Here is a 26,419-nt window from a genome sequence, read left to right as displayed (position 1 = left end):
ATAGAAGTAAGTTCTAATTGACAACATGGAAACATTAATTTAAATGTTAAAGTTATAAACCATAAATTTAAAAATGCTCTTATTAAATCATGTGATATACTACTATATAATCTCAAATAGAACCATAAGAAAATTCTAAAGTCTTAGAATGAATTTATTTTTGACTCTAATGCTCTACTATTACTTAAACCATTAGCTATGTCCCTGTGGTTTCAGTGAAGGATTAGCTTGCCATTTCTATTTTTGATTTAACAAATCAAATTCAGCCATTTGGTAACATTTAATATTTAATCTCTTACTCATTCATTCATTCATTCATTCCATAAAATTCATGCCATTCCATTCATGGAGCATCTTAATACTAAAGAAATATCTGCTACTCTAGTTGAAAGGCTGCTTGTTAGAACCTGACTGCCAAGATCATGACCAACATTAAAGTAGAAAAAGGCTGTTTCCCTACATCACTTCGTTATTTTACGCTTGCCATTTCAACTCACTCTCTTCCACATAATTGCAAATTGCAAATTGCAAATAAAACTTACCTCTCCTAAATGCTACCCTAGCTACCTGATAAATAGAAGCATGCTCGCATGCTTAAAAAGACATTAAAAAAGTTAAACTATTACCCCTCTTAACAATTAGCAACTGTTTTAGTTTTTCTGCTTGATTTTTTTTTTGTTTAAGTAGACGTGCTACCGAAGTGAACACTGTCTGCCTAACTTTTTAACTGGTCCTATCTTGGAAAAGAGCCTTAATGGAAAGAGAACTTAGGCAGACCGGTGAAACTTTAGGCTTGAAGAAAGGGGCGTGGCTCCTGGCCGCAGCCTTCTCCCTAAATAGCTGCATGCTATTTATGTTTTCAGAAAATAACGACTAACATTTATTAAATTCCGGGTACAGCTCCATATGCTTTAAATGCTGTTAAATCATTTCATCCCTAAAATAACACCATGAGGCAAGTACTATCATTATCCCCTTTTTACACAGGAAGAAATTAAAGGTTGGAGAGGTTAAGTATTTGTCCAGGGTCACACGCTTGTAGGTGACAAAACTGGGATTTGGACAAATGCTCCTGGCTCCAAAGCCAACGATCTTAATCCAATTAGCACACTGTGTGCCAATGTAACTCACAGAGGTGTAAAGATGAAAGGAGACTGTACTCAAGGGCTCTAAAAAGGGCCCTTTTCTCCTTGTATTCTTTTAAAAATTAATCTACAAGAGTAGCAGAAATGATAGAAAGGTTTCAAACACACCAGTAAGCAGAAGCAGTACTAGTTTTCCTCTTTCTAGACCATATCAAACTACAAGTGTGGGTGAAATGAACACCAGCTCTGACTATACATCAACCATAGCTTAGTGTTTACAAATTTAGCTACTCTCAGAATTTCTGTTTCACTGCTGGCGGTTAAGCTCCAGCATACATTCCCTTCAACTTTATCTGGTATTTGTCTTTTGATAGTGGCAATAGCCCAATTCTTCTCAAACGAACAAAAATAAAATTTTCACACACAAATATGTTTAATATATCATAAAATGATGTTAATTAAAATTACACAACCTAAGCTTAACTATTTAAATGACTTCACAGAAATTTAAAAATTGTCAAATTCAAAATTTAAATATACCAGCTTATTGGAAAGTACAGTAACATTTCAATTGACTAGGATAGGAACTCTAGGTTTTAATGAATTTCATTTCCAACTATGTTCCTCCAACATGATAATCTTTATCTGATAAAGATGACCAAGAAGTCATTGTTTTACTGCAACAGCTTATAAACAATATATAAGGCAAACCTCCATTCTACTTCCATTTTACTTTATGGGGCTGCAACTTATAAATTCCTTTATCAAAAGGATGCTCCTACACTCTCAATAAGTTTTTTTCTGGCAACTGTTCAGTGTCTTGCCATGTATTTATCCTTCCAATACAATTTTCACCTATTTTCTCACAAACACTCTAAACACAACTACTAAATTGATCAATGCTGTGCAATATTAAAATGTTCTTAATAATCTACCTATTTCTAACAAAAATATAAAGATCACAGAATAAGTCAGACATTCTACTGCAATATATTACTACTCCCTATCATATTCACACGTTTCAAAAATCCAGTTTCTCTCTGTTATGATTGTTTCTAAGTTCCCCTTATGTACATTGTTTTCTTGAAACACATTCACTTCTGGTATCTTTTGCCTCCACCTATTCCCTCCCAAATTTAAACTTATTGTAACTTTTGAAGTTTCCCTACCAGTTTCTCTTGGTTTGTGCACTATTTTTTTTAATGCCCGTCCAAATAGTGTATACAAGCACTTTGCCTATGTCTCCATATAAGTTGAAACTAGAAAACTTAAATTATACTAGTTCTTAATACATTAAAGGATTAAATATGGGATTTCCTAATTAAAACTAGACATAATATTGGAAAAATAAGATACTTTCATGCCAAAACCTTTAAATATAACAGGAGCACAAATTTAACTTTCAAATTTCATTTTTGCTGTCTGCAAATAAAATATGAAAATCACAAACATTACTCACTGCTCTATTATGACAAGAGAGCCCATGTTATTTAATGGTTTGGACTGAAAGGCCTCAGGATATGACAATATAATTCAGTTTGGTGGCTACATTTAAAATGCTGAGAATTAATTTTTTTTACAAATTTGTATTAGTTCTAAATATCTATATAATGTATCAGTTATTTCTTAAGCAAATGAAGATTTTCATAATAAAGAAATTCTTTACTATGTACTTTGTGTGGAAAAAAACCAGATTAAACACTTTATCTAAAATTTCACATAATGCCTTCAAAAATGACAAAATATTCTTGCAAAAATAATTCTAAACTGTTGAACGTTGGGCTATTTTTACCCTTGCATGCAAAAATTTAAATACAACACAAATATTAACATTTATTATATTTTATTTTTTGAAAATGTATCAGATGAGTAGTCAAATAAAAACACCAAAGATTAATGTAGCCTTCTAGAGCAATTCCTTGGCCTTATAATTGTCTTGGAGCATTAATCCTCACCTGGCCTTTTTATTACATAAAGTAAATCAGAAAGACAGTGAGGGAGTAGACCAGGAAGAGCTGAGACCTACTCAGAGTTGATTTAAATGGTCTTAGTTTTCTTGTCATTCCATTTAGTCCAAAGTTGTGGGTTTATGAGAAAAGATTGGATCTCACATTTCCAAACTATAAGCTGCCCAATGAAGTACAACTAAGAGGTAAAGAAATCTTATCCAAGATTTCAATGCACTTTCTGTCAAGAAAGTGAATTTGGAATGGGCACAACAATGGGCTTGGTTTTGTTTTCCTTTTTCCATTTTATGTATGAAATATTTTCCTACTTTAAATGCCTTTTACTAAGATTAACGTACAATAAGCTACGATAGCAGAATTGTAAAATTCAGTAAATCTTGGAATATTCCCCAATTCATTCAAAAAAGGAAATAAGGTACACACAAAATCTAACAACTTAAAACTTCAAAGAGGGAGTTAATACATTACACACAAATCAAAAGTAAAAGATGGAACAGACTGCACTTTGACAAAAAAATTCAAAGGAATTAAGTTTAATTCTCAACCAACTTACCCAATTTTTGTCTTCTCTTTTAACTTAGAACAAGTTTTTGTTTTTTTGCTCTCTTTGTCCTTTGGCTTCGATTTCATCCGTCTCCCTTTCTTTTCTTCTTTTCCTTCAACTGAAGCACTAGGAAAGTTTTCAGGACTCATTACTCGAGGAATATTGCGTTCCCCACGTTCCTTTGCTTTTGCTATGGCCTCTGATATTATCCGATTAGCCTTTTCTTGCTTGCTTTCTGATTCCACTTTTTTTCTCTGCTTCTTCTCGGACATGATCCTCACCTGGGTATTCTGCAACTTAGTATATGTCCCAGAACCATCACTCTTCTTGGAAGATGGAGGCTAGAGAAATCAAAATACTTTTTATACAGTGTATCAAAGTACACCAAAACAATTAACAATTAACATAAATAAACATTTAAAATTATGCTTCAAGTAAAATATGTGAGCCAGTATGTGAGTGCTACAAACAAATTTAAAATTAAAACAGTTTGCTGATCTGGACATTAGTGTAGGTATAAAATAAAAAGCTCAACTACTGCTTTTAAAAATGAAGGTTAAAGAAAGATAATGTAGATTCACTGATATTTTCACAGCGTTCTTGATTAGTTGATTCAAATTCTGTCCTGTAAACACTCTTGTGCATTTGAATTAAGTCTTTTCTTTCCTCCTCAGGACTCCAGAACTCTGAAAATTATTAATAAATTTAAAATAGCAATTTTAATTTAGAGTGACTACTCCTTGGTTTATTGTAATTTTTAGAAATCTAAAGCTTCTCTGTTTCACATGAAATTGGAACTAGAACCTGAAATCACTTAAATCATTTTTTAAATGTGCAATCTATGCAGAAACATAGCTAGTTAGTAAACAGACATTCCCATACTTAAAATTAGAGAAAGTTTTAGGTTTTCCGTGAAGGAGTTAGATGTGATTTTTTTTTCTCTCTTTCTATATCATAATTATTTGGCTCAAGCAATTCTGGAAAAAAACCCCAAGTTTTACAGTTTGACGTTAAAATTATTAATATTTTAGCAATATCACAGGAAGCAGATCAACAGCATTTTTAAAAAGAATCTCTTCTTCAAACACGCATTCACCCACAGAGACTTAGATCACAGTTTTGTTATGTTCTTACCCGTAAACATGCCTCTGACTATAGCAAAGGAAAAAACCACCAGGAATCTCCACACACATTTTCATGCTGGTTCCAGTGTGCTTCACTGGATATCTTTTCTATACCTGCCTCATCAAAGGTTTCATAGCAGTGCTGCAGCACTGGGAAAGGAAGGAGGGTTTAGAACGCTGACTAAAATGCCACCTTAAGGCCTACAGGCTATAACAAATAACCAAGACTCGAGAAAACAGCAACAAGCTCAAGATGGCGATGCAGTACGACTCCCGCAGCAGCAGCCAGTAATAAGGAAGGTTATTCAATCCCATTAGCCTTTTAGCCCAAAGAACCCCTCCTCCTCCCACTCATTCAGGCTTTCACTTACCCTTCCTCTTGGCCTCTTCACTGAAGACATTTTTGGCGTCAGACAAAGGCTTGCCCTCTGCTTTTTCACCACCCCAGGCAGTGCTCAAGAAAAAAGCATTGAAAGAAGATTCCTAAATGGCCTATTTAGCAAGCTGCAACCAAGAGATGCACAACCCTCCACAAACACACATTGTGATTTATCAACACATTTCTGCCTTGGCAAGTTTATATCCACTGTTCATCCTATTTAGGTATGAAAAAGGCCGTACACCCCTCCTGAAGAGCTGAGTTTCCTCAATAGCTGTAAGCAGATAGCCAGATTCCAACAAAGCACAGAAAGAAATGAATGCACAAAGCATCAAAATGCATCAGCATGAATATTAGAGATGTCGTTAAAAATACTGACTCCTTCTGCGGAAGTAGGCCAGCAGATGGTGCTACCAGTTATTATTCCATTAGACTCTGCAATTTAACCCCCGATGGACTGTTCTTCCCTCCGTGTAACACATTAACTCTTACTCTGCCACTTCTGCAGTCAAGTTTTTTTAAAAAACACCTAAAACCTGATTTTACGAGCTCACCTGAAAACTAAAACTGTGGTGAAACGGCTTTATATAGCTATCAATATTAACAAACAAAATCCGGTGCAATTTTTACTGGAGAAAATTACTTTTCTCCAGGATACCATAAAATACTGGAAGTAGGAAAATAGCTGACGAGGAGTGAAGGGTTAAGGAGCAGGTCATGCAAATGAACACAGAACAAGTGACTTCTCTTTAAGAAATTAGATAAGTTCTCTTCTGATTCTTCTAACAAAAAGCTAACAGACAGACGAAGCTATTTTCATTTAAATTCTAAAGAGAAGTTTAAGATTTCGATAAAAACACAGGAGAGCTGTCAGTACGCCCACAGAGAATAAACAACACTTAAATTTTTTCCTTATTTAAACCTGGAGAAATACAGTAGTTTATTTTCCTAACATAAAAAGACTGATAAAACCTTCCTGACCTTTACCCTTCATGATCTATTTTAACTGAACAGTGGAGTTTTTCAGATAAAATTCTAGTTTCAGTTGCTGGCTAAAAATAAATAACAAGTCCTCCTGAATTTGAGGAACTTCTCTTCCTGTAAAAAGTTGAGACTGTTTTAATAAGTAATGCCCTAACATACCTAAAACAAAATTTTCACTGCTTCAAAATTCAAGTTTACTTCTTTATTAATACCATGTTTTTCAGTTGGTCCTGGAAAGTTATATGATATTTCTATCAAAGAACATTTTTTTTTGTTTCTTTCCCTTTAAGCACCAAAGGTCTCAGAATGGAGCAACATTATATGACCAATGTCCAGGAAAGACCAATCTGGTCAGCAGGGGAAGAAATTAAAGTTTAGAGAACCACTAATGGCAAGGAAAGGACCTGACTGTCCTGAGGTCGTTCACAACAACCACTGAGTAAGGGCTTAACACTTAGTGCATACTAAGTGCCAGGTACTACTCTAAGTATTTTTCACATAATAACTCACTTAATCTGGAACAGTAACAGGGAAATGGAAATAATGGAGAGAAGAGGAGTAGCAAATGGTAGATGTACTCTTACAGCGGTATTACAAAATGCTGGAACAACCTGAGCACAAGCAAAAAAAGTCATAATGATAACAAGAGTAGTAAGAGCTAGCACATATTTAATCCTTTCTGTATTCTAGGCACTATTCTTCATTATATATGTGTGTGTGTGTGTGTGTGTGTGTGTGTATTCAATCTTTAAAACAACATATATATATATATATATATATATATATATATATATATATATATATATACACTCAATCTTTAAAACAACCCTGTGAGGTATATATATACTTATAGCTGAGGATACTGATACATGAAGAAATAACTCACCCCAGATCACCTGGTGAAGCAGGGATTAAAAGGCAAAGAGCCTCATGATGAGCACCAGCCTCCTAATCATATGTGGTTCAAACAGCATAATGTACACAGACTGATCTGAATACAAAAGAAGCCAAACGGCTTTCTCAAAATTGCAGAAACACTAGCAATAAAGCTAGGATGAAATGAATTTTTTTCCTGTGCCCTTTCCAAGATGTAGAAATCAATTAGATACAGGCAGGTGAAGAGCAGGGAGCGTAAATGCTTAGTTTCTAGACCAAGTGCTGGTTTAGCAGAAGGTAAAAGAAATAGGATATCTAGTCAAGAAAGGATGCATATATGTGTGCAGTAAGTTTAAAAGCTCTAGTAACTGAAAATTTGAAGACCAGATCCTCAGGGAGGTCAGGGCTGGAATGGAAGATGTCAGTTCTCTTTTGTTTTCTTTCAATATCCTTAACTCACTGATACTATCCTCAGAACCTAGGATGATTTCCAAAATATCTCATTTCTCCCATTAAAGCTTTTCCATTCTATTACTTGACTCAAAATCCCAATTATTTAACAATAAATCTTAATAGTAAACAACAATAACGAAATCCATGGTCAAATATTTCTTCTGCTATTAGAAGACAGTATTCTTTTTTAAGATTTTATTTATTTATTTGACAGAGAGAGAGAGATCACAAGTAGGCAGAGGCTGGCAGAGAGAGAGAGAGGGGGAAGCAGGCCTCCCGCTGAGCAGGGAGCTGGATTCGGGTCTTGATCCCAGGACCCTAAGATCATGACCTGGGCTGAAGGCAGATGCTTAACCATCTGAGCCACCCAGGTGCCCCGAGAAGACAGTATTTTAAAATTATATTCCCACAGAACATCCATACTGAGGTGTTAAGTAAAACATTTTTAATGTAGGTCATTTCCCAATCCACACATATATCACAAACATGCAAAAGGGTAGCTGATACGCTTTTTTCAGTGCCACAGTCTTTCTCTTTTCCCTTATGAGTGTTCACTCATTAAAATGTCAGCTCTACTTAATTGTATTTTGTTCTATCTTTCTCCCCATTCCACAGCTCCTGCTGTATCAACTTTCCACTTATTATGGTTATGCTGTAGTTATACAGAAAAATATCTTCCTTATCTGTAGGAAATACATATTAAAGTCTTCAGTGGTGATGTAATATCAGGTCTGCAATCTACTTTCCAATTCTTTACAAAGTGGAAGAATTTCTTTGTACTTCACCTGTGACTTTTCTGTAAGATTGTCATAGTTTCAAAATACTTTTTTTAAACAGAAGTTGTTTAGAAATCAAATATAAAGGCAGAGGTCATACTCCCCCCAAACCTATATGATAAATGACAAAAAAAAAAACACCCAAACATAACATATGATTTTAATATCATATCTAAATTTTATAAGACAAAGAAGTCAAAGTGAAACATAATGATGATCTCATATGTGATATATTAATTATGTTGATAGCAACTGAAAGGAATATATGGAAGATCTGATATATCATATTTTGTTATGGGGTAAACTCAAGGATTTATGGTATGAGTGTTTTTAAACCACAGCCACAGATCATGACCTAATAGCAACTCATGATATAAATTTAGTGGGTCCAGACCAGCACTAAAAAACATGAAATAGAACAGAATGAAAAAGTATGATCGCTAGCCTTTATGAATGCCACATATTAGAAAATTAAAAAGCTTTCATGCCACCTGTTATATCTTTTTTCCTTTATGACAGAAAGACGCAAAGAGATTTGTTCCAGAAATTAGATGTGCTAAAATCTGAGGGTGAAGTCAGATCTCTCCTTTCTTGATGGAATGATTATCCCACATACTCACCCAACCCACACTGGGAATCTATCCATTTCAAATATTTTAGTTGCATACAAATAATTTATTATTGGCAGGAATGGAAATTATAAATTTCCAAGAAGAAGGGGAGAATAATCACATGGCTAACTCACAAGTACTATAGGTGACAGTCTCCTCTGTTGGGCGAATGTTCTAGTTCACATATTTTTATTTATTTACTTACTTACACACTTATTTATATTATTTATTAGAGAGAGAGAACAAGCAAGTGAGCACAAGCAGGGGAGGGGCAGAGATAAGGAGAGAACCAGACTCGACTTGGGGCTTGATCCCAGGACCCTGAGACCATGACTTGAGCTGAAGGCAGAGGCTTAACCCACTGAGCCACCCAGGAGCCCCCATTTCACATATTTTTAAAGTAATATGAAAGACTACAAGGTCTCAAATATTAAAACAGAAGCAATTTCTTAGTAAGAATAAAACAAAGAAAAAGGAATTTTCAACAACACAGATAAAACTGTGTGATATCTAAAAATCTTCCAACCTTTCTCAGGAGAGAGGGCTGCTAAGCTTCAGGCCCAGGGGTGAGAGTGGACAGAGAGGCTCCAATGGAAGACAATTTAAATAGAACAGAGATAGCAAGCCATGAGTGAAAATGAGTGTTACTGCCTGCAGAGACAATGCGGACAAGAGAGCCAACAGGGAAACCCCAAAATACCAAGTTCAAGAAATTGCAGAAGAGGAGCTAATGAAGGAAAACAAACAGCAACCATAAGAATGGTAAGGTCAGTCTCAGCAAAAGGGTGGTGTCATGGAAGCCAAGAGGAGAGCATTAAAAATTCTGCAATCAAAAGGAAAGCAAATATAGTAATATGATATTAAAACTTACAAAGCATTTTAGTTCTCTTAAATTGTTTGTGATAAGCCAGTGTGCTAGTTTCAAACCTTTTTAAGAAGAGTTATATTATTGGGCTCCTGGGTGGCTCAGTGGGTTAAGCCGTTGCCTTCGGCTCAGGTCATGATCTCAGGGTCCTGGGATCGAGTCCCGCATCAGGCTCTCTGCTCAGCAGGGAGCCTGCTTCCCTCTCTCTCTTTCTCTGCCTCTCTGCCTACTTGTGATCTCTGTCTGTCAAATAAATAAATAAAATCTTTAAAAAAAAGAAAAGAGTTATATTATTTACTTAAATATTCATATAAAACCAACCTTCTAAAAACAATAAATTTGTAGTTTATCTTAATAGTATGTGCCAAACATTACTGTGGTGACTTCTTCTGGATTTTATTTATTGCATAGAACATGTTTTTTCCACAAACTACCAATAAAGACCTGCTTTAAATGAGAAAAGAAAGGGAAAAACTGGCCCAAGAGCAAATTATAATCTGTCAAAGACTATTTCTGAGTTTTACCCTTAGATCTATTTTCAGAGTTTTTGATGGAAGCAAAGCAGTTATTTTACTTGCTTTCTTCACATCTGTGAAGTGCCATGTTCACAAACTAAAAAGGCCTACTCTCATCTCATGACCTGTACTAGTACCCAGGTCTCCAGTTCTAGCTTACCATGACATTCCTTTCTTTTTTTAGTGTCATCTAATCTTGAACTTTACATCGATAAGGTAATACTATTAAAAGTATTGCCTTTATTGTAATCATCCACACAGCAATTCAGGCAAATAGTACATATTCACAAAAGTTATATTTTTCTTAATACTAATTTGTTTTATGACTTACAGCAAATACGGAGAGAGAGGGAACATGTTAGAGGACATCATTCGGTGTAATCAGCAAAATCCAGAATGTGGGAAACTCTACATATAAATGACTCAGTCTCTTCAGCAAAGGAACAAAACAAAGAGATTTAAGACTAAATGATAAAAGAGAAAAAAAAGAGAGACACTTAAAATACGTATCAACCAAATGTAATGAGTAGCCCCTGTTTTGATAGGTACCTGAAAAGATCAACTGTAAAAATACATTTATTAAACTATTAGGGAATTTTAACTTAGACCAGATACTTAATTATGAAGGAATTATAATTATTTTTTAGGTATAAAACTGATTTTACAGTGGTGTTTTAAAGACAAAAAGTGTTTGACTTCTAGCTATTTAAGTTGAAATATTTATAGATGAAGTGATATGACTGAGATGTGCTTCAAAATAATGGAGGGGGCACCTGGGTGGCTCAGTGGGTAAAGCCTCTGCCTTCAGCTCAGGTCATGGTCTCAGGGTCCTGGGATTGAGCCCTGAATTGGGCTCTCTGGTCAGCAGGGAGCCTGCTTCCCCCTCTTTCTGCCTGCCTCTCTGCCTACTTGTGATCTCTCTCTCTGTCATATAAATAAAAAATAAAATCTTTAAAAAAGAAAAAAGAAATGTTATATAATAAAGAAACTTAAAAAGTTATATTCTGGGAATAACAAGTAGCTTGACATAACAAGAAAAGGTACATGTAGAAAATGATAAGCAACAGGGACTAAAACGTAATAGTTTAGGTTATCAAAAGTGTTATATGTTATGTTAAAATATCTGGACTTTATGCAGAAGGAATGAGGGAATAGATAAATGATTAAATATAGAGAAGGGTATCCAATTTTTAGATTTAGCGTTGCTAGGCAGTTTTAGTAATAATACCTGAATACTTGATGAAAAATTTTATTCATTTACTTATTTTTGAAAACTTTTATTAAAAGGCCATACATGGGGACGCCTGGGTGGCTCAGTTGGTTAAGCAGCTGCCTTCGGCTCAGGTCATGATCCCAGCATCCTGGGATCGAGTCCCACATCGGGCTCCTTGCTCCGCAGGGAGCCTGCTTCTCCCTCTGACTCTGCCTTCCACTCTGTCTGCCTGTGCTTGCTCTCGCTCTCTCTCTGACAAATAAATAAATAAAATCTTTATTAAAAAAAAAAAAAAGGCCATACATGATATGAAGACAAGTAATATTTAACCTTTTATGTTAGTGTGTGTTGTTTTTTCAATGCTGTATTCTTTAGAAGTTCATCTTCTGCTTCCATCAAACCATGAAACCTCACAAAATTTACTACTTACTTGACAATATTAAATATACTGCATTCATCAGTCCATAAATTAGCTACGACACTACAAGTTATGCTCAGCATAATGTTGTTATTTAGAGAACAGGCTCTGGAGTCAGCCAGCCCCAGGTTCTAGTCCTAGTTTCATCATTTACTTGGGCCTCAGCTTCCTCATCTGTAAAATGGAGATAAAACAGCACCTACCTTGTGATACTAGGGCTGTAGTGAGGCCCAGCCGAAAATGTGCTTACTGTGGTGTCTGGCAAACAAACAATCAGAGATTAGTATTACTGTTGTTGCTGTGATGTGACACTGTGCCCGTCTCAGGGATCATCTATATCAGGGGGTGTATGATGTTAGTATACCTTATTATTCACTAGGAATGTTGACTTTGATTGCTTGGTTAAAGTGGTGTCTACCATGATCTCTACTATAAATCTTTCCTTTTATTAATAAGTATCTAATGAGAGTAAACAAATATCTTGTTTCTCATATACATTTGCCCAGTAATTTTAGCATGCATTGACAGTTGTTGCCTATAACAATTATTTTGGTATGCAAATTTTCTATTCCTATCATTTCCCCCACATTTTTAATTGAAATTCTACTGTAAATAAAGCTGTCTCTTCTCTCCATTCATTCATTCAATTATTTATATATGGCATATTATTATAAATTAATATATAATACCACATATTAATAATAATTACAACATATTAATAACATACATACTATAATTATACTATTATTATATTTATATAGCATATACTACACTATATAGACTCATGGATATTTATTTTATTCTATGGGTTACAATCTGGTACTATGATTATTTACTTGTTCAAATTGCCCCAGTTTTTGGCCATGTAGAATATGCATGACCATTGCCAGATAACAATTTAAAATATCACCCCAATTAAAAAATAAAAATATTACAGATAAGTATCACTTTGGTAAATCATATTAACTTCCTATAGCAACTTTCCTAAAATTCTTCTTAGGGGAAAAAAATTTAAAAAAAAAAAGAAAAGCTAATTTAAGTAGTTTCTGTAACCAACGTGGGGCTTTAACTCAGAGCCCTGAGATCAAGAGCCACATACTCTCCCGACTGAGCCAGATGGGTGTCCTGAAAAGAAATTTTCTAAAAACTTGTTGAATATGTTAATTTACAAACCATTTTACAGCCCAAATGTTTCCACAATTTCTGGTGAATTTTCTTATCTCATTTCATGATATTCCTATGTGCTTAAAAATAAAATCAAATCTTACTTCTAACTGCACATCAAAGAGGTCAGGCACAAATGCGATAAGTACACATCTATCACACTGGTACAAGAGTAGAGTTCAACTCTTTAAAAAAAAAAAGCACCATTTTATTAAGTATTGCCTACCATTCCCACATAGGTGACAACTGATCCAAAGTTCATGAAGCATTAAAATTTATGATAATCTGTTAGGAATCAGTAATCTTTCCAATTTCCAAAGCAGTTTATAAAGTCGCTGTCATTGGTTTTTTCCCTAGCGCAAGAGGCTGGGGGTTGGTGGTGGCATTCTGACAGAACCCAAGGTGAAGGACACTCTTACAGCCTGGATGGGTCCTGGTAAAGAGGAAAGGCAACAGCGTAAGGAAATTAACCACGCAGTTACAGAGTTGGCTTGGTAACACTAACCACCACAATCTCATTCTTCTAGAAACGTCTCTGAATGTATTAATAAAATAAATACCAAGGAAAACATCTCTTTCACGTCTTTTAAAGGGGAAATTGAGCATCAGTTATGTTGAAAGACACTTAGTTTTTGTATACACTACATTGAAAAACCAATGTTGATTTTCAGAATCCTAAGATAATTTCTAAAAAACTATTAGAATACTCAAATGATTGTTAACAAACATAAGTGATGTGAAGGGGAGGCTGATATAAATACGTCTGCAATAAGGACAAAATAAGGTATTTAAACCTCATCTACAGTCATAGGCAAAAGAAATAGAATTTTATTTGATGTCAAAGAGTAGCTATATACAAAGAGCCAAAAGCATTATAGATATCACAAAGTATATGTAATTTTGCCATATTAAAATTTCACCTTGCAGAATGCAAAGTAAGTAACGTGACGAATTGTGTCTCTAGATGCAATTCTAATCACAAGAGAAAAAATTACTCGTGGAAGCAGAAGTGATGAGAACTGAATGAGAATGATAAACAGGCCCTCCTGGGGTCTATAACCATCTAGGCATAGCAGTTGTGTGTCTCTGACTTTATAAAGGTAGAACTTTTAAAGTTAAAGAAGAAAAAAAGGTGTCATCATATGACCTGAAACTATAAAATGATGGGCAGATCAGTAAGGTAGGAACCTCAAGTCAGGACTCAAAAACTAAGTTCCAATACTATAAGCAGAAGTGATTTTAAGCTGAGAAAAAGCGTCTAAAAATATTGGTTGTAGCCATTCAGATTTCAAGGAGCATAGCACAGAAACAGAATTAGTAACTACATGAGAGGCACTGACTTGTAATACTGTTGATAAGTCCACAATGCCTTAAGGTTTGACAAATGACTAAGGGCAATTAAATGTTCCCCTCGTTGTTTTGAACCAGAACAGCTAGGATCTTGCAGGCATCGTGTGGGATGGCAGGGTGCATGGGAAAGGAAGGGTAGGGAAGGAGGGGAAAGAGGACAGAGAACATAATTCAGATAGGAAAGGGTGTCATCCTGATGTTGAATCCCAACATGGCAGAGTCATGCTACATTTCTTTTAAGAATAGGAAAAAGCAAACCTAATCTTGTCAAGTGAGCCCCTCCAAAATTTATCCAACTGATTCTACTTCCTCAGTTTGCACTAAACCCCTTCAAATGAGTACTTTCAGTTTAAATTTGTGAACTGGTGCCATCTGGTCAGTCTCCTGGGTTCCTACCCGCCTTTCATTTTAGCCTAATCTCTCCTCAGCCACCCTACCATTAGTTCTTGATTAGCCTTCCTCTTAGTGCATACCCAAAAATGCTGATTTAAAAAACGTCTTATGAGGCTGAATCTATATACGGGCATGCTTGCACACATACACAAAACAACTACTTAAGTAAAAAAATAAATGGGTGCATGCCTTAACAGCAGCTCATGTGAAAAATACCAGGGAATTTCAGCTCACTGTAAATGAAATGAGTGTATGGTATAATGAGCTTGCCAAAAAAGCGAATTCAATCTTAGACTGCACAAACAGAAATGTGGTATAATGAACAAGATAATTACAGTATACTCTACTTTCACCAAGAGAAATGTGTTGTTTTGGGTTTAAGAGGAACATGAGCTAGAGCACTCATACAGGACGTATTATTTGAGTACATACTACATGCCAGACATTGTTACATGTGCTGGGAATAAAAGAGTAAAACAAGATGATGGAAGTTGCTCCTCTAATGGAGCTCAGATTTTAGAGAGGGAGTGGAGAGAATAGGAAAAACATTAGGTAAAGGATATGAGAGAATGAAAACAGGATGATGTGATTAGAAGTGGTAGGGTGATCATTTTAGAGTGGATTTGGGGAAGGTCTAACTGAGGGAGGCCATTTTATATGGAAATCTGAATGAAAGGAAAGACTAGCCAAGCAGTCTCTGGAGGAAAGATGAAGCAGAAATCATCTTAAGCAAGTATGAGAAAGCAGCTACAAAGCAGAAAGAACAACATACTGGTTTTATGTCTTCCTAAGTTTCCCTACTGAATAATATTACTACTAGCCATACTATACTTCCCAGGCTGTTCATCTAGAGACTACCCCAGGGAAATGGGTACTTTTGCACCTCAATTCCTCCTAGTAAGCTGATTCCTTCTAGTAATAGGCCATCAGTATTCTCAATGATCTCACTGTTTAAGACAATGTTGGGGTTTTTAAAAAGATATTTATTTATTTATTTAACAGACAGACAGAGAGAGACAGACACAACAAGAGGGGGAACACAAGCAGGGGAAGTGAGAGCGGGAGAAGCAGGCTTCCTGCTGAGCAGGCAGCCCAATGTGGGGCTCGATCCCAGGACCCTGGAATCATAGCCTGAGCCACCCAGGCGCCCCAAGACGATGTTTCTGAACTGTGAGTTGAAATCTCCTTTTGAATCATTAATTCAGTGAATAGTCATTAACATTCTTTATAAGTGAAGCAGACCAGTGTTTTGTAAAATGTTGGTTATATCTTAATAGACACACATCCCTACAAATACATATTCCACAAACATTTTATAAAGACACTTCTATACTGGGTCCTAGTCAAAAAAAGTTTGAAAAACATTGTTATAATAGGTTAACAAATGTTTCAATTTCATTTCATAGGAAAGTTCAAACTAGACTATTGTTTTGGTCTATGGTGTTTTGGAGGTGTTGGCTAACAGAATCAGAGGAACAAAATCCTACACTTACACTAGGAAGCAAGCTCTACAGAGCAGGGATGATGTCTGTGTGTACCCAGAGCAACAACCTATATATCACACAGAATAAAAAAACATTTAATGAATGAATGAATGAGTAAAGCCTGAATAAACCTTGAGAAAACTTGTTTTTCTAACAGTAAACATAGTAAAGAATTTGGCCTTGCCCAAGGAGAGATGTGGTCTCTTCCCTTAGCTTCTGAGAGGTAACACAGGTCATACTTGATAGGAATGTCTTTAAGGTCAGGAGTTAGACATTTTATATCATATGGTGGGGCTGGTCACACCAGAAAGACCAATCACATGACTTGGGGGGAGGGGTTTTGAATCATCTATTATTAGTCAACCTGGAGGCTGACATCAACCATGTGGGCAATCAGTCATGACTATTCGAGGGACCTCCAATAAAAGCTCTTGACACCGAAGTTCAGGTGAGCTGCTGTGGTAACCAATACTCTATGTCTAATATCACACATCAATGCTGGGACCTGACTCCATGGGGAAAGCTTTGTGGAAGCACAGAGCTTCCAAGACTGCTCTATGGGCTTTTTTTGTGTGTGGCTAATTTTAACCTGTAGCGTACCCCATAATAAGCCATAACCACAAGTATAATAGCTTTCAGTGAGTTCTGTGAGTACTGCTAACATATTATTAAGACTAAAGGTGGCTTTGGGAACCCCCTGAGTTTTTAGTTGGTATCAGAAGTGTGGACAGGTTCGGATTTGTGTTAATTTTGCAGTGTGACTAACCATTGAGTAATACTATTCACTGAAAAAAGAAAATTTGATGAGAAAGAGATCTTTTTTTTTTTTAAAGATTTTATTTATTTATTTGACATAGAGAAATCACAGTAGACAGAGAGGCAGGCAGAGAGAGAGAGAGGGAAGCAGGCTACCCGCTGAGCAGAGAGCCCGATGCGGAACTCGATCCCAGGACCCTGAGATCATGACCTGAGCCGAAAGCAGCGGCTTAATCCACTGAGCCACCCAGGCGCCCGAGAAAAAGATCTTGATCTGAAAAGTATCTTCAAATGTTAGCTCCAATTAAAAAATTTTTCAAAAATTTTTTAAGACTCATGTAAGAATAAAAATTTTGATTGGTAATGATTCCATTTTACCAGAGGCTCATCCATTGGAAATCTGAACTGAGAAAACTACTTCCCTAAATATTCCTATGTAACAGTCTAAAAAAAAATCTGTATACAGCAAAACATCCATGTAACAAGAAACTGGGTGAAGGATCCACTGGATCTCTCTGTATTATTTTTTACATCTGCAAGCAGAAGTTCATTTGTCTTAAAATTAAAAGTTTAATTTATAAAAAACTAGAGGGCTTAGGCCTTTCCTGAGCTCAGAGACACTCTCCTGCTGGTCTTGAAGCAACAAGCTCCCATGAGTTCTACAGCTGCAAGGAAATGACTTCTGCCACAACCCTGTAAGCCTAGAAGAGGACCATGGATCTTAGGAGATTGCAGCCCCAATGCACATGTTGGGTACAGTCTTGTGAGACCCTGGGCAGAGAACCCAGATAAGCTGTTCCCAGCCACCTCACCCACGAAACTATGAGATAATAAATGCGTACCATTTTAAGCCCTTAAATGTGTGGCTAATTTGTTAGCAGACAGCATAACTAATACATTCATATACCTACAACTGAACAACTTCACTCCCAGATACATACTCAACACAAATGCATATAAAGTTTAATAACCAACAAAAAGAATCTATGAGTTCTAAGTCACAATGATGATTACCCTTAGGGCGAGGGCAAGTAGTGACTAGAAGGAGGCCTGGGGAGGCTTCTACGATTGTGATAATGTTCTATTTCCTGATTTGGGTATTGGCTATGTAGAGGAAGTTCACACTCTGGAAATCTATCAAGCTGTTCACATATAATTTGTGTACTCTTCTGTAGGTATATCTCAATAAAATTTACATTAAAAGATTATAACTCAAAATTAAGACTATTACTAATCTAAGTATTGTTTATGAGCAAACAATTCGTTACATGCAGATATTTAAGGAAAAAACTATTCTAATACAGTGATATATTGAACAAAAAAACAAGTAATTTTTCTTTCTTTTATCAGCATGATATTTCAAAATCTTTTTTTTTTTTTTTTTAGAGATTTCATTTGTTTATTTGACAGACAGAGATCACAAGTAGGCAGAGAGGCAGGCAGAGAGAGAGGAGGAAGCAGGCTCCATGCTGAGCAGAGAGCCCAATGTGGGGCTCGATCCCCAACCTGAGCCAAAGGCAGAGGCTTTAACCCACTGAGCCACCCAGGCACCCCAGCATGATATTTCAGATGGTTTTCATTCAGAAAAAAAAAAAGTAAAGAGAAATTTAATACTACATATTTCTTCTAATAGTAGGAGCAATCCATAAAATGAAGCAAGAGGTTTGAGAGTTACTTAGATCAACGTTATTAGTGATGAGAAGCGTGGAGCTGAAGCAAAGGAAGCTCCTTGAAACCCAGTCAAAACATGAGGGACAGAAAACAGAAAGAGAACACTGAAGCTTGTACTCAGTTATGAGGCTAGGCTTCTGGATAACACGATCATGTCTCTCTCTCTCTAGTTACATGTCCAATTTTCAAACACTTATTTTACTTTATATATTTATATACTTTATATAATATACTTTATATTTACTTTATATTTTACTTTATATTCCAACTGAACTACTTTCAGTTAAAAAACAAAAAAAACAAAAAACCAAAAAACCCCAAAAACCTCTTAAGGTTGTCTGGTGTGCTCTTTCCCCAAAAGGTAGCCTAGCAAACGTCTACTCAAAACTCGGTTCAGATATCACTTCTTTTTTCAAGGAAGTGATAAAATTATTTTGCTGCTCCATTTACCAAAGTATATTGTAGTCACTTATAAGTCAAGGTCATATTCAATGTGTATTTCTAAAACCTGGCCAGTGTTTGATATAGTTGCATCATCTGTATGAGGATAATCATAGTATCTAACTTAACCACTGTGAATTTAAATGAGAAAACTCAAGTTAGGGATCTTAGAACAGTATTTGACATAAAAAAGCATTCAGTAGGGCGCCTGGGTGGCTCAGTGGGTTAAGCCGCTGCCTTCGGCTCAGGTCATGATCTCAGGGTCCTGGGATCGAGTCCCGCATCGGGCTCTCTGCTCAGCAGGGAGCCTGCTTCCTCCTCTCTCTCTCTGCCTGCCTCTCTGCCTACTTGTAATCTCTCTCTGTCAAATAAATAAATAAAATCTTAAAAAAAAAAGCATTCAGTAAATATTAGTGTTAATCATTATGATCAAGATTAATGGTCCTTATATAAAGAAGTCTCCAGGGCGCTGGATGGCTCAGTGGGTTAAGCCTCTGCCTTCAGCTCAGGTCATGATCTCAAGATCCTGGGGTCGAGTTCCGCATCGGACTCTCCGCTTAGTGAGGAGCTTGCTTCCTCCTCTCTCTCTCTCTGCCTGCTTCTCTGCCTACTTGTGATCTCTCTCTGTCAAATAAATAAATAAAATCTAAAAAAAAAAAAAAAAAAAAAGAAGAGAGAAGTTTCCAAACTCCACAATATGAAAACAATTATTTCTTTAAATGGGCCAAAGCCTAAAGCACTTTAATGAAGATGACAAACAGATGGCAAGTAAACACAAGAAAAGATGCACATTATTAGACATTAGGGAAATGCAAATGCAAATCACAATGAGATACAACTACACACCTATTCCCATGGGTAAAAAATGAATTAAAGGGGACACCTGGGTGGCTCAGTTGGTTAAGCAGCTGCCTTCGGCTCAGGTCATGATCACAGCATCCTGGGATCGAGTCCCGCATCGGGCTCCTTGCTCGGCAGGGAGCCTGCTTCTCCCTCTGCCTCTGTCTGCCTGTGCTCGCTCTCTCTCTCTGATAAATAAATAAAATCTTTAAAAAAAAAAAAAAACTATCTTAAAAAAAAAAAAAATTCACGGGCACCTGGGTGCGCAGTGGGTTAAAGCCTCTGCCTTCAGCTCAGGTCATGGTCCCAGGGTCCTGGGATCGAGCCCCACATCGGGTCCCCTGCTCAGCGGGGAGCCTGCTTCCTCCTCCCTCTCTCTCTCTGCCTGCCTCTCTGCCTATTTGTGATCTGTCAAACAAATAAATAAAATTAAAAAAAAAATTCACAATACTAAGTGGTGTCATCTTACACACTGCTGGTGGGAATGCAAGATGGCACTGCCATTGGGAAAACTGTTTGACTGCTTTTTATAAAGGTAAGTGTAAGATCATTTAATATATGATCTCAGCAATCCCACTCTGATATGTTTGCCCAAGAGAAATGAAAACATTTAGTAACACAAAAACCTGTACACAAATGTTTATATAGACTTTTTCTTCGTAATTGCCCAAATCTGGAAACAACCCAGATGTCCTTAACCGGTGACTGCATTTATGATCTTTGGCATATTCCTATGAGGAAGTTACTCAGCCACCTGAAAGAACACACTACTGATATGTGCAACAAAGAACACATTATGCTCAGTGGAAGAAGCCAGACTAGAGAGGCAACATGTCACATGATTCCATTTGTACAACCTTCTCAAGAAAGCAAAATTACAAAGAAAGAAAATTAATTATTAGTTGCCAGGGCCTGGGTTTGGGGGAAAGACTAACTATAAAGAAGCATGAGAGAATATTTTGGGGGCTTATGAAATTCTCAACCTTGATTGTGGTGTTGTTACATGATGTGCTCATTTGTCAAAACTGAGAACTGTACATTAATAAAGATGAATTTTCCTGGATGTCAACTGTATCTCAATAAACCTGCAAAAAAAAAGAAGATTTATGTTCTTTAGACCTCTATTCCCATATTAAGAAGGTAATACTGCTAGTATTCATGCAAAAGAAATGAAAACATGTACACATAAAGGGTGAAGTTCAATGTTCACAGAAGCTTTATTCATTATAACCAAAAACTAGAAATAATCCCCGTGTTTATGAATAGGTAAATGGCCAAACCGTAGTATAACCATAAAGTGGAATGCTAGTCAGCCGTAAAAAGGACCAAACTACTAACTCACACAACAATGTAACTGAACCACAAATGGATTATACTGAGTAAAAGAAAGCTAGACTCAAAGGCTACATAATTTCATTTATGTGACATTCTCAAAATAGCAAAAATATAAGGGAAAACCTCAGGGGTTGTCAGCAGCTGGTGATTGGAGGAGGGTTGCTATGAAAATGGACAAAGGAATTTGGGAAGACTAGGGAATTATTCTGTAGCTTGATTAGTGGTGGTGGTTACTCACCTAAACATATTTGCCAGAACTATGTGCTGAAAAGAATGACTTTTTTCTATATTTAAATTACATCTCCAAAAAACCCCAACGATACATGGAAGAACACGGATAAATCTCAAAAATATTATGCAGAGTGAAAAAAGGAAGACACAAAAGGGTACACATCAATATGATTCCATTTATATACAATCTAAAACAGGCAAAACGAATCTATAGTGACAGAAAGTAGATCAGTGATTGCCTGGAGCCAGGGATGAAAGGATGACTACATGCAAAGGAGAAAAAAGAAACTTTTGGGGGTTATGGAAATGTTCTATATACTGATTGTGTCATGACTATATAGGGGTATACACTTGTCAAAATACATCAGATTACAACTTAAAATGAGTATGTTTTATTGCATGTAAATTATACCTTAATAAAATTAATTTTTAAAATGTACTTATCAAATGAACATAAGTGGAACAGGATTAATTTTACCCTCATTTATCTATTTAATAACTCTTCTTCCTTAATTAGTTTTAATTACTTCACTACAAACTAAAATTAGATTATATTATCCTAATTTCTATAATTTATGTTAGTCTACTGGCTAGTGGTAGATAACCAAGTTAGAAAATAGGTGGTACATACAGGCATTATGTTCAACAACAGACTCTCTGGGGGACAGAAAGAATTATGAGATTGAATGCTATCCACAAAAAAGTTCATGCTCTTACTGTATAAATTATATATTGATCATACTTCATATATAAGAAAAGGAAGCAAAACAATAATCAGATGTTTGGGGGAACAGCTAAATCAATATGAATCATAGAGGAAAAGGACATTTGGGTCTGTGTTATCTAGGAATAAGTTAATTTTTATAATGAAGAGATAATGAGAAGATGGTCCAGGGAGGGAGTAAGCATGAAAAAGGCATAACAACCGAAATAAGATTTGTGTAGAACATTATTTCACAAGCTGTATTCCAAGAAATGTGAAATGTGAAAATATTCATATTCAAGGAAGATTCTACAATGCTGCCCTGTATTTTCCCCCTCTTGGAGCATTATAATAAAGTTTAATTTATTAAAAGCTTACTCTGAGAAAGCCAAAGAAAACTAATAGTAATTAACCTTGAATAAATTGAGTGGGCAAAATTATGAAAATTTGTTTCTCAGTGTAAACAACAATGACCCTGTTATATCTTCTAAAAGCTATTTAAAAAAAAAAAAAAAAAGGTTTTATTTATTCATTTACCAGAGAGAAAGTACAAGCAGGGGGAGCAGCAGGCAGAGGGAGGAGCAAGCTCTCTGCTAAGCGAAGAGCCTGATGTAGGACTTGATCCCAGGACCATCCGAAGATGACCGGAGCTGAAGGCAGATGCTTAACCAACTGAGCCACCCAGGCAGCCCTAAAAGCTATTTTTTTTACAGTACAAAATGTTTTTAAAAGTTGAGAAAGAAATTAGGTTTGTCCCCACTCATCTCTACCCCCCCAATAGAAAGCTGTATTATGAACTGCTACTATCTTTAGTAGCAATAAAGGGATCAGTACTTTATCCTTCCGCATTGGAAGAAAGCCTGAAGAATGAGTTGGGGACCAATGTGTACCAGAAGTTTGTTGGTTCGAATCTAATTGTGTGTGTGTGTGTATGGACGGAGGGAGGAGGAAGTATAAACCACAGTTAAACAGGGCACTTTGAGAACAGGCCAGAGTATTTTTAAATAAGAGGATGAGAGAATGAAAAAAAATTTTTTTAAAGATTTTATTTTTATTTATTTGAGAGAGAGACAGTGAGAGACAGCATGAGTGAGGAGAAGGTCAGAGGGAGAAGCAGACTCCCCATGGAGCTGGGAGCCCGATACGGGACTCGATCCCGGGACTCTGGGATCATGACCTGAGCTGAAGGCAGTCGTCCAACCAACTGAGCCACCCAGGCGTCCTGAGAGAATGAAAAATTTAATATTAAAGTATACCCCTGTAATACAAATACAAAAATAACTAGGGGCACCTGGGTGGCTCAGGTGATTAAGTGTCAGACTCTTGGTTTCGGCTCGGGTCATGATCTCAGAGTCCTGGGATAGAGCCCCATGTTGGACTCTGTGCTCAGTGCAGAGTCTGCTTGGGATTCTCTCTCCTTCCTCTGCCCCTGCTCCCACTTCCACTCTCTCTCTCCTTCTCTAAATAAATAAAATAAAATCTTTAAAAAAATAACTAAATATAGGTCACAAAATATCCCAACATTTATTTTTAATCTACTTTGTTGATTCTAAATATTTAAAGAAAAATGAATTTATCTTTATACCTCTTCTATTCATCATCCCATAAGACATGAAAAAAACTGCACCATCTACAACTGCATTATATTCTGACAAAGGCTATAAAATACATTTTGCCCTGCTTCCTCCTCTCTCTCTCTGCCTGCCTCTCTGCCTACTTGTGATCTCTGTCAAATAAGTAAATAAAATACTAAAAAAAAAGTCGGGGGGGAAATGCCTGGGTGGCTCAGTGGGTTAAAGCCTCTGCCTTTGGCTCAGGTCATGATCCCAGGGTCTTCGGATCGAGTTCCACATCAGGCTCTCTGCTCAGCGGGGAGTCTGCTTCCTCCTCTCTCTCCGCCTGCCTCTCTGCCTACTTGTGATCTCTGTCTGTCAAATAAATAAATAAAATATTTAAAAATACATTTTGCTAATTATTCTGTTTAATGCAATCTTCCAGGAGTACCTATTAAAACCAAAAACAAACAAAAAATCCAAACACTGGTATAAATAATGGATTCAAACTATAGACCATTATCTCTTATTAATATAGAGACAAACACCCTTAACAAAATAATAGCAAATATATATAAGTATATATTTCATGAGCAAGTGGGATTCATCCAGGAATGCAAAGTACTTGAAAATCAAGTATCACAACACAATACATCAATGGCATAAAGAATAAAAACACAAAATCATCTTAAATAGTGTAGGAGAAGGATTTGATGTTGAAGACCAACATCTCATGATAAAAATACTCAACAAACTAGGATTAGAAGGAAACATCCGTACCTGCTAATAGACAGCTACAAAAAACTCACGGCCATTATCATACCTAATGGTAAAAGACTGAATACTTTCCCTAAGATCAGGAACAAAACAAAGATGTCTGCTCTTGCCACTTGTATTCAACACCGTACTGAATACTCTAGCTGCGCAATTGGGAAAGAAAAAGAAATAAGAAGCATACAGATTGGAAAGCAAAAGGCAACTCTATATGCAGAAGACATCTTTTATATTTTAAAAAACCTAAGTAAATATTTGCTAATCATGTCTGATAAGACATATCTACATTAACATAAAGAATTCCTATAACTCAATAATAAAATGATCCATAACCCAAATAAAAATGTGCAAAAGATCTAAATAGGCATTTCTCCAAAAGAAGAAATATAAATAACCAAAAAGCCCATGAAAAGATAGTCCTCATTAACCATCAGGGAAATATAAATCAAAGCCAGAATGAAGTGCCACTTCACAACCACTAGGGTTGTGCTGTACCAAAAAGACAGTAAGTGTTGTTAAGTATGGAGAAATTGGACCCCTCATACACTGCTGGTGGGAAATACAAAATGGCGTAGTTGCATTGGGAAATAGTCTAAACATTATTCAGAAGGTTAAACACAGAATTATATGATCCGGTAATTCTATTCCTAGACATATACCCAAGGGAAATAGAAACTTGTATGAATGTTTGTAGCAGCATTATTTATAACAGCCAGAGTGGAAACAACCCAAATATCCATCACTAAGGAATGGTTAAACAGAATGTGGTATAGCTACACAACTGAATATTTGGCAACTACAGAAGTACCAACACATACCACAACATAGATGAACTTTAAAAAACATTATGTTAAATAAAAGAAGCCTATTAGAAAGGGCCATATGTTATATAGTCCCATTTAGTTCAAATGTCCAGAATAGGCAAATCCACAGACATAAAGTAAAATTTGTAGTTGTATAGGGCTTGGAGCAGTGAGAGAACTAGAGAATGAATGTTAACAGATATGGGCTTTTTTAACTGGTGCTACAGAAAATGTTCTAAAATCAATCATGGTAATTCACAATTCTGTGAATATACTAAAAATTATTGATTCTTATACCTTAAGTGGGTAGACTGGACAATACATGAACTACATCTCAATTTTTGAAATAATTTTTTCAAAAATTATTTTTGAATTTTTAAAATTTTTTAAAATAATGAATTTTAAAATTTTTTAAAATAATGAATTTTTAATTCATTAAAAATGAATTAAAATTCATTTTTAATTTTTTTAAATTAAAAAACTAATTTTTAAAAATAATTTTTTAAAATAATGAATTCTATAGAAGCAAAATAACTTTATTATCATTGCTTTGTTGAGGATTACAAAGTTACACTGAATTTATGTTGTTACTCCCATAAAATATTGTTATGGTTGTTTACATAACCACGTTTGGGACACCTGGGTATCTCAGTTGGTTAAGCGGCTAACTTTGGCTCTGGTCATGACCCTGGGATAGAGTCCTGAATTGGGCTCCTTGCTCAGCGGGGAGCCGCTTTTCTCTCTGCCTCTGCCTGCCACTCTGCCTGCTTATGCTCCCCCCCACCGACAAATAAATAAATAAAATCTTTAATAAATAAATTAATTAATTAAATAACCATGTTCCTCTTTTTCTAATGTATTCTTTTAGTCACCTAAATCCTAACCGAGTTCACCGGCAATTAAAAGAAACTGTTCATTTACAGAGCCTTTCTACATAACCTTTATCTCAAATTAGAAGTTGCAACTTAAGTATATGGTAAAACGAAGTAAGACTGCAACTTACTCAAGTATATGGTAAAACGAAGTAAGACTGCACAAAACACCAAGATCAATTTCTTCTGCAAAAACACAGCATTATGCATTCTCTCAGTTTCCCAAAACAGTAATCAGA

The 26,419-nt window shown here is 35.9% G+C and overlaps 1 protein-coding gene across 14 annotated transcripts in view; it reads right to left on the bottom strand.

Moving 5' to 3' along the window:
* The window catches only part of CHD9 (chromodomain helicase DNA binding protein 9), a 222,748-nt gene that overhangs the window by 96,563 nt on the left and 99,766 nt on the right, over nt 1-26,419 (bottom strand). For 10 of the 14 annotated variants that reach the window (XM_032325864.1, XM_032325865.1, XM_032325862.1 and 7 more), the window contains one exon: nt 3,606-3,937. In XM_032325864.1, coding sequence (XP_032181755.1) covers nt 3,606-3,937 — 332 coding nt within the window. Of the gene's footprint in view, nt 1-3,605; nt 3,938-4,730; nt 5,047-5,091; nt 5,625-26,419 lie in introns of those variants that run through there. The other 4 variants (XM_032325874.1, XM_032325870.1, XM_032325875.1 and 1 more) reach the window with 4 other exon arrangements.

The sequence above is a fragment of the Mustela erminea genome, chromosome 19 (genome assembly GCF_009829155.1).
Source record: "Mustela erminea isolate mMusErm1 chromosome 19, mMusErm1.Pri, whole genome shotgun sequence".
In the NCBI taxonomy this organism is placed as follows: Eukaryota; Metazoa; Chordata; class Mammalia; order Carnivora; family Mustelidae; genus Mustela; species Mustela erminea.
The sequence above is the reverse complement of the archived record's forward strand: the minus strand, read 5'-3'. Positions and strand labels throughout refer to the sequence as shown.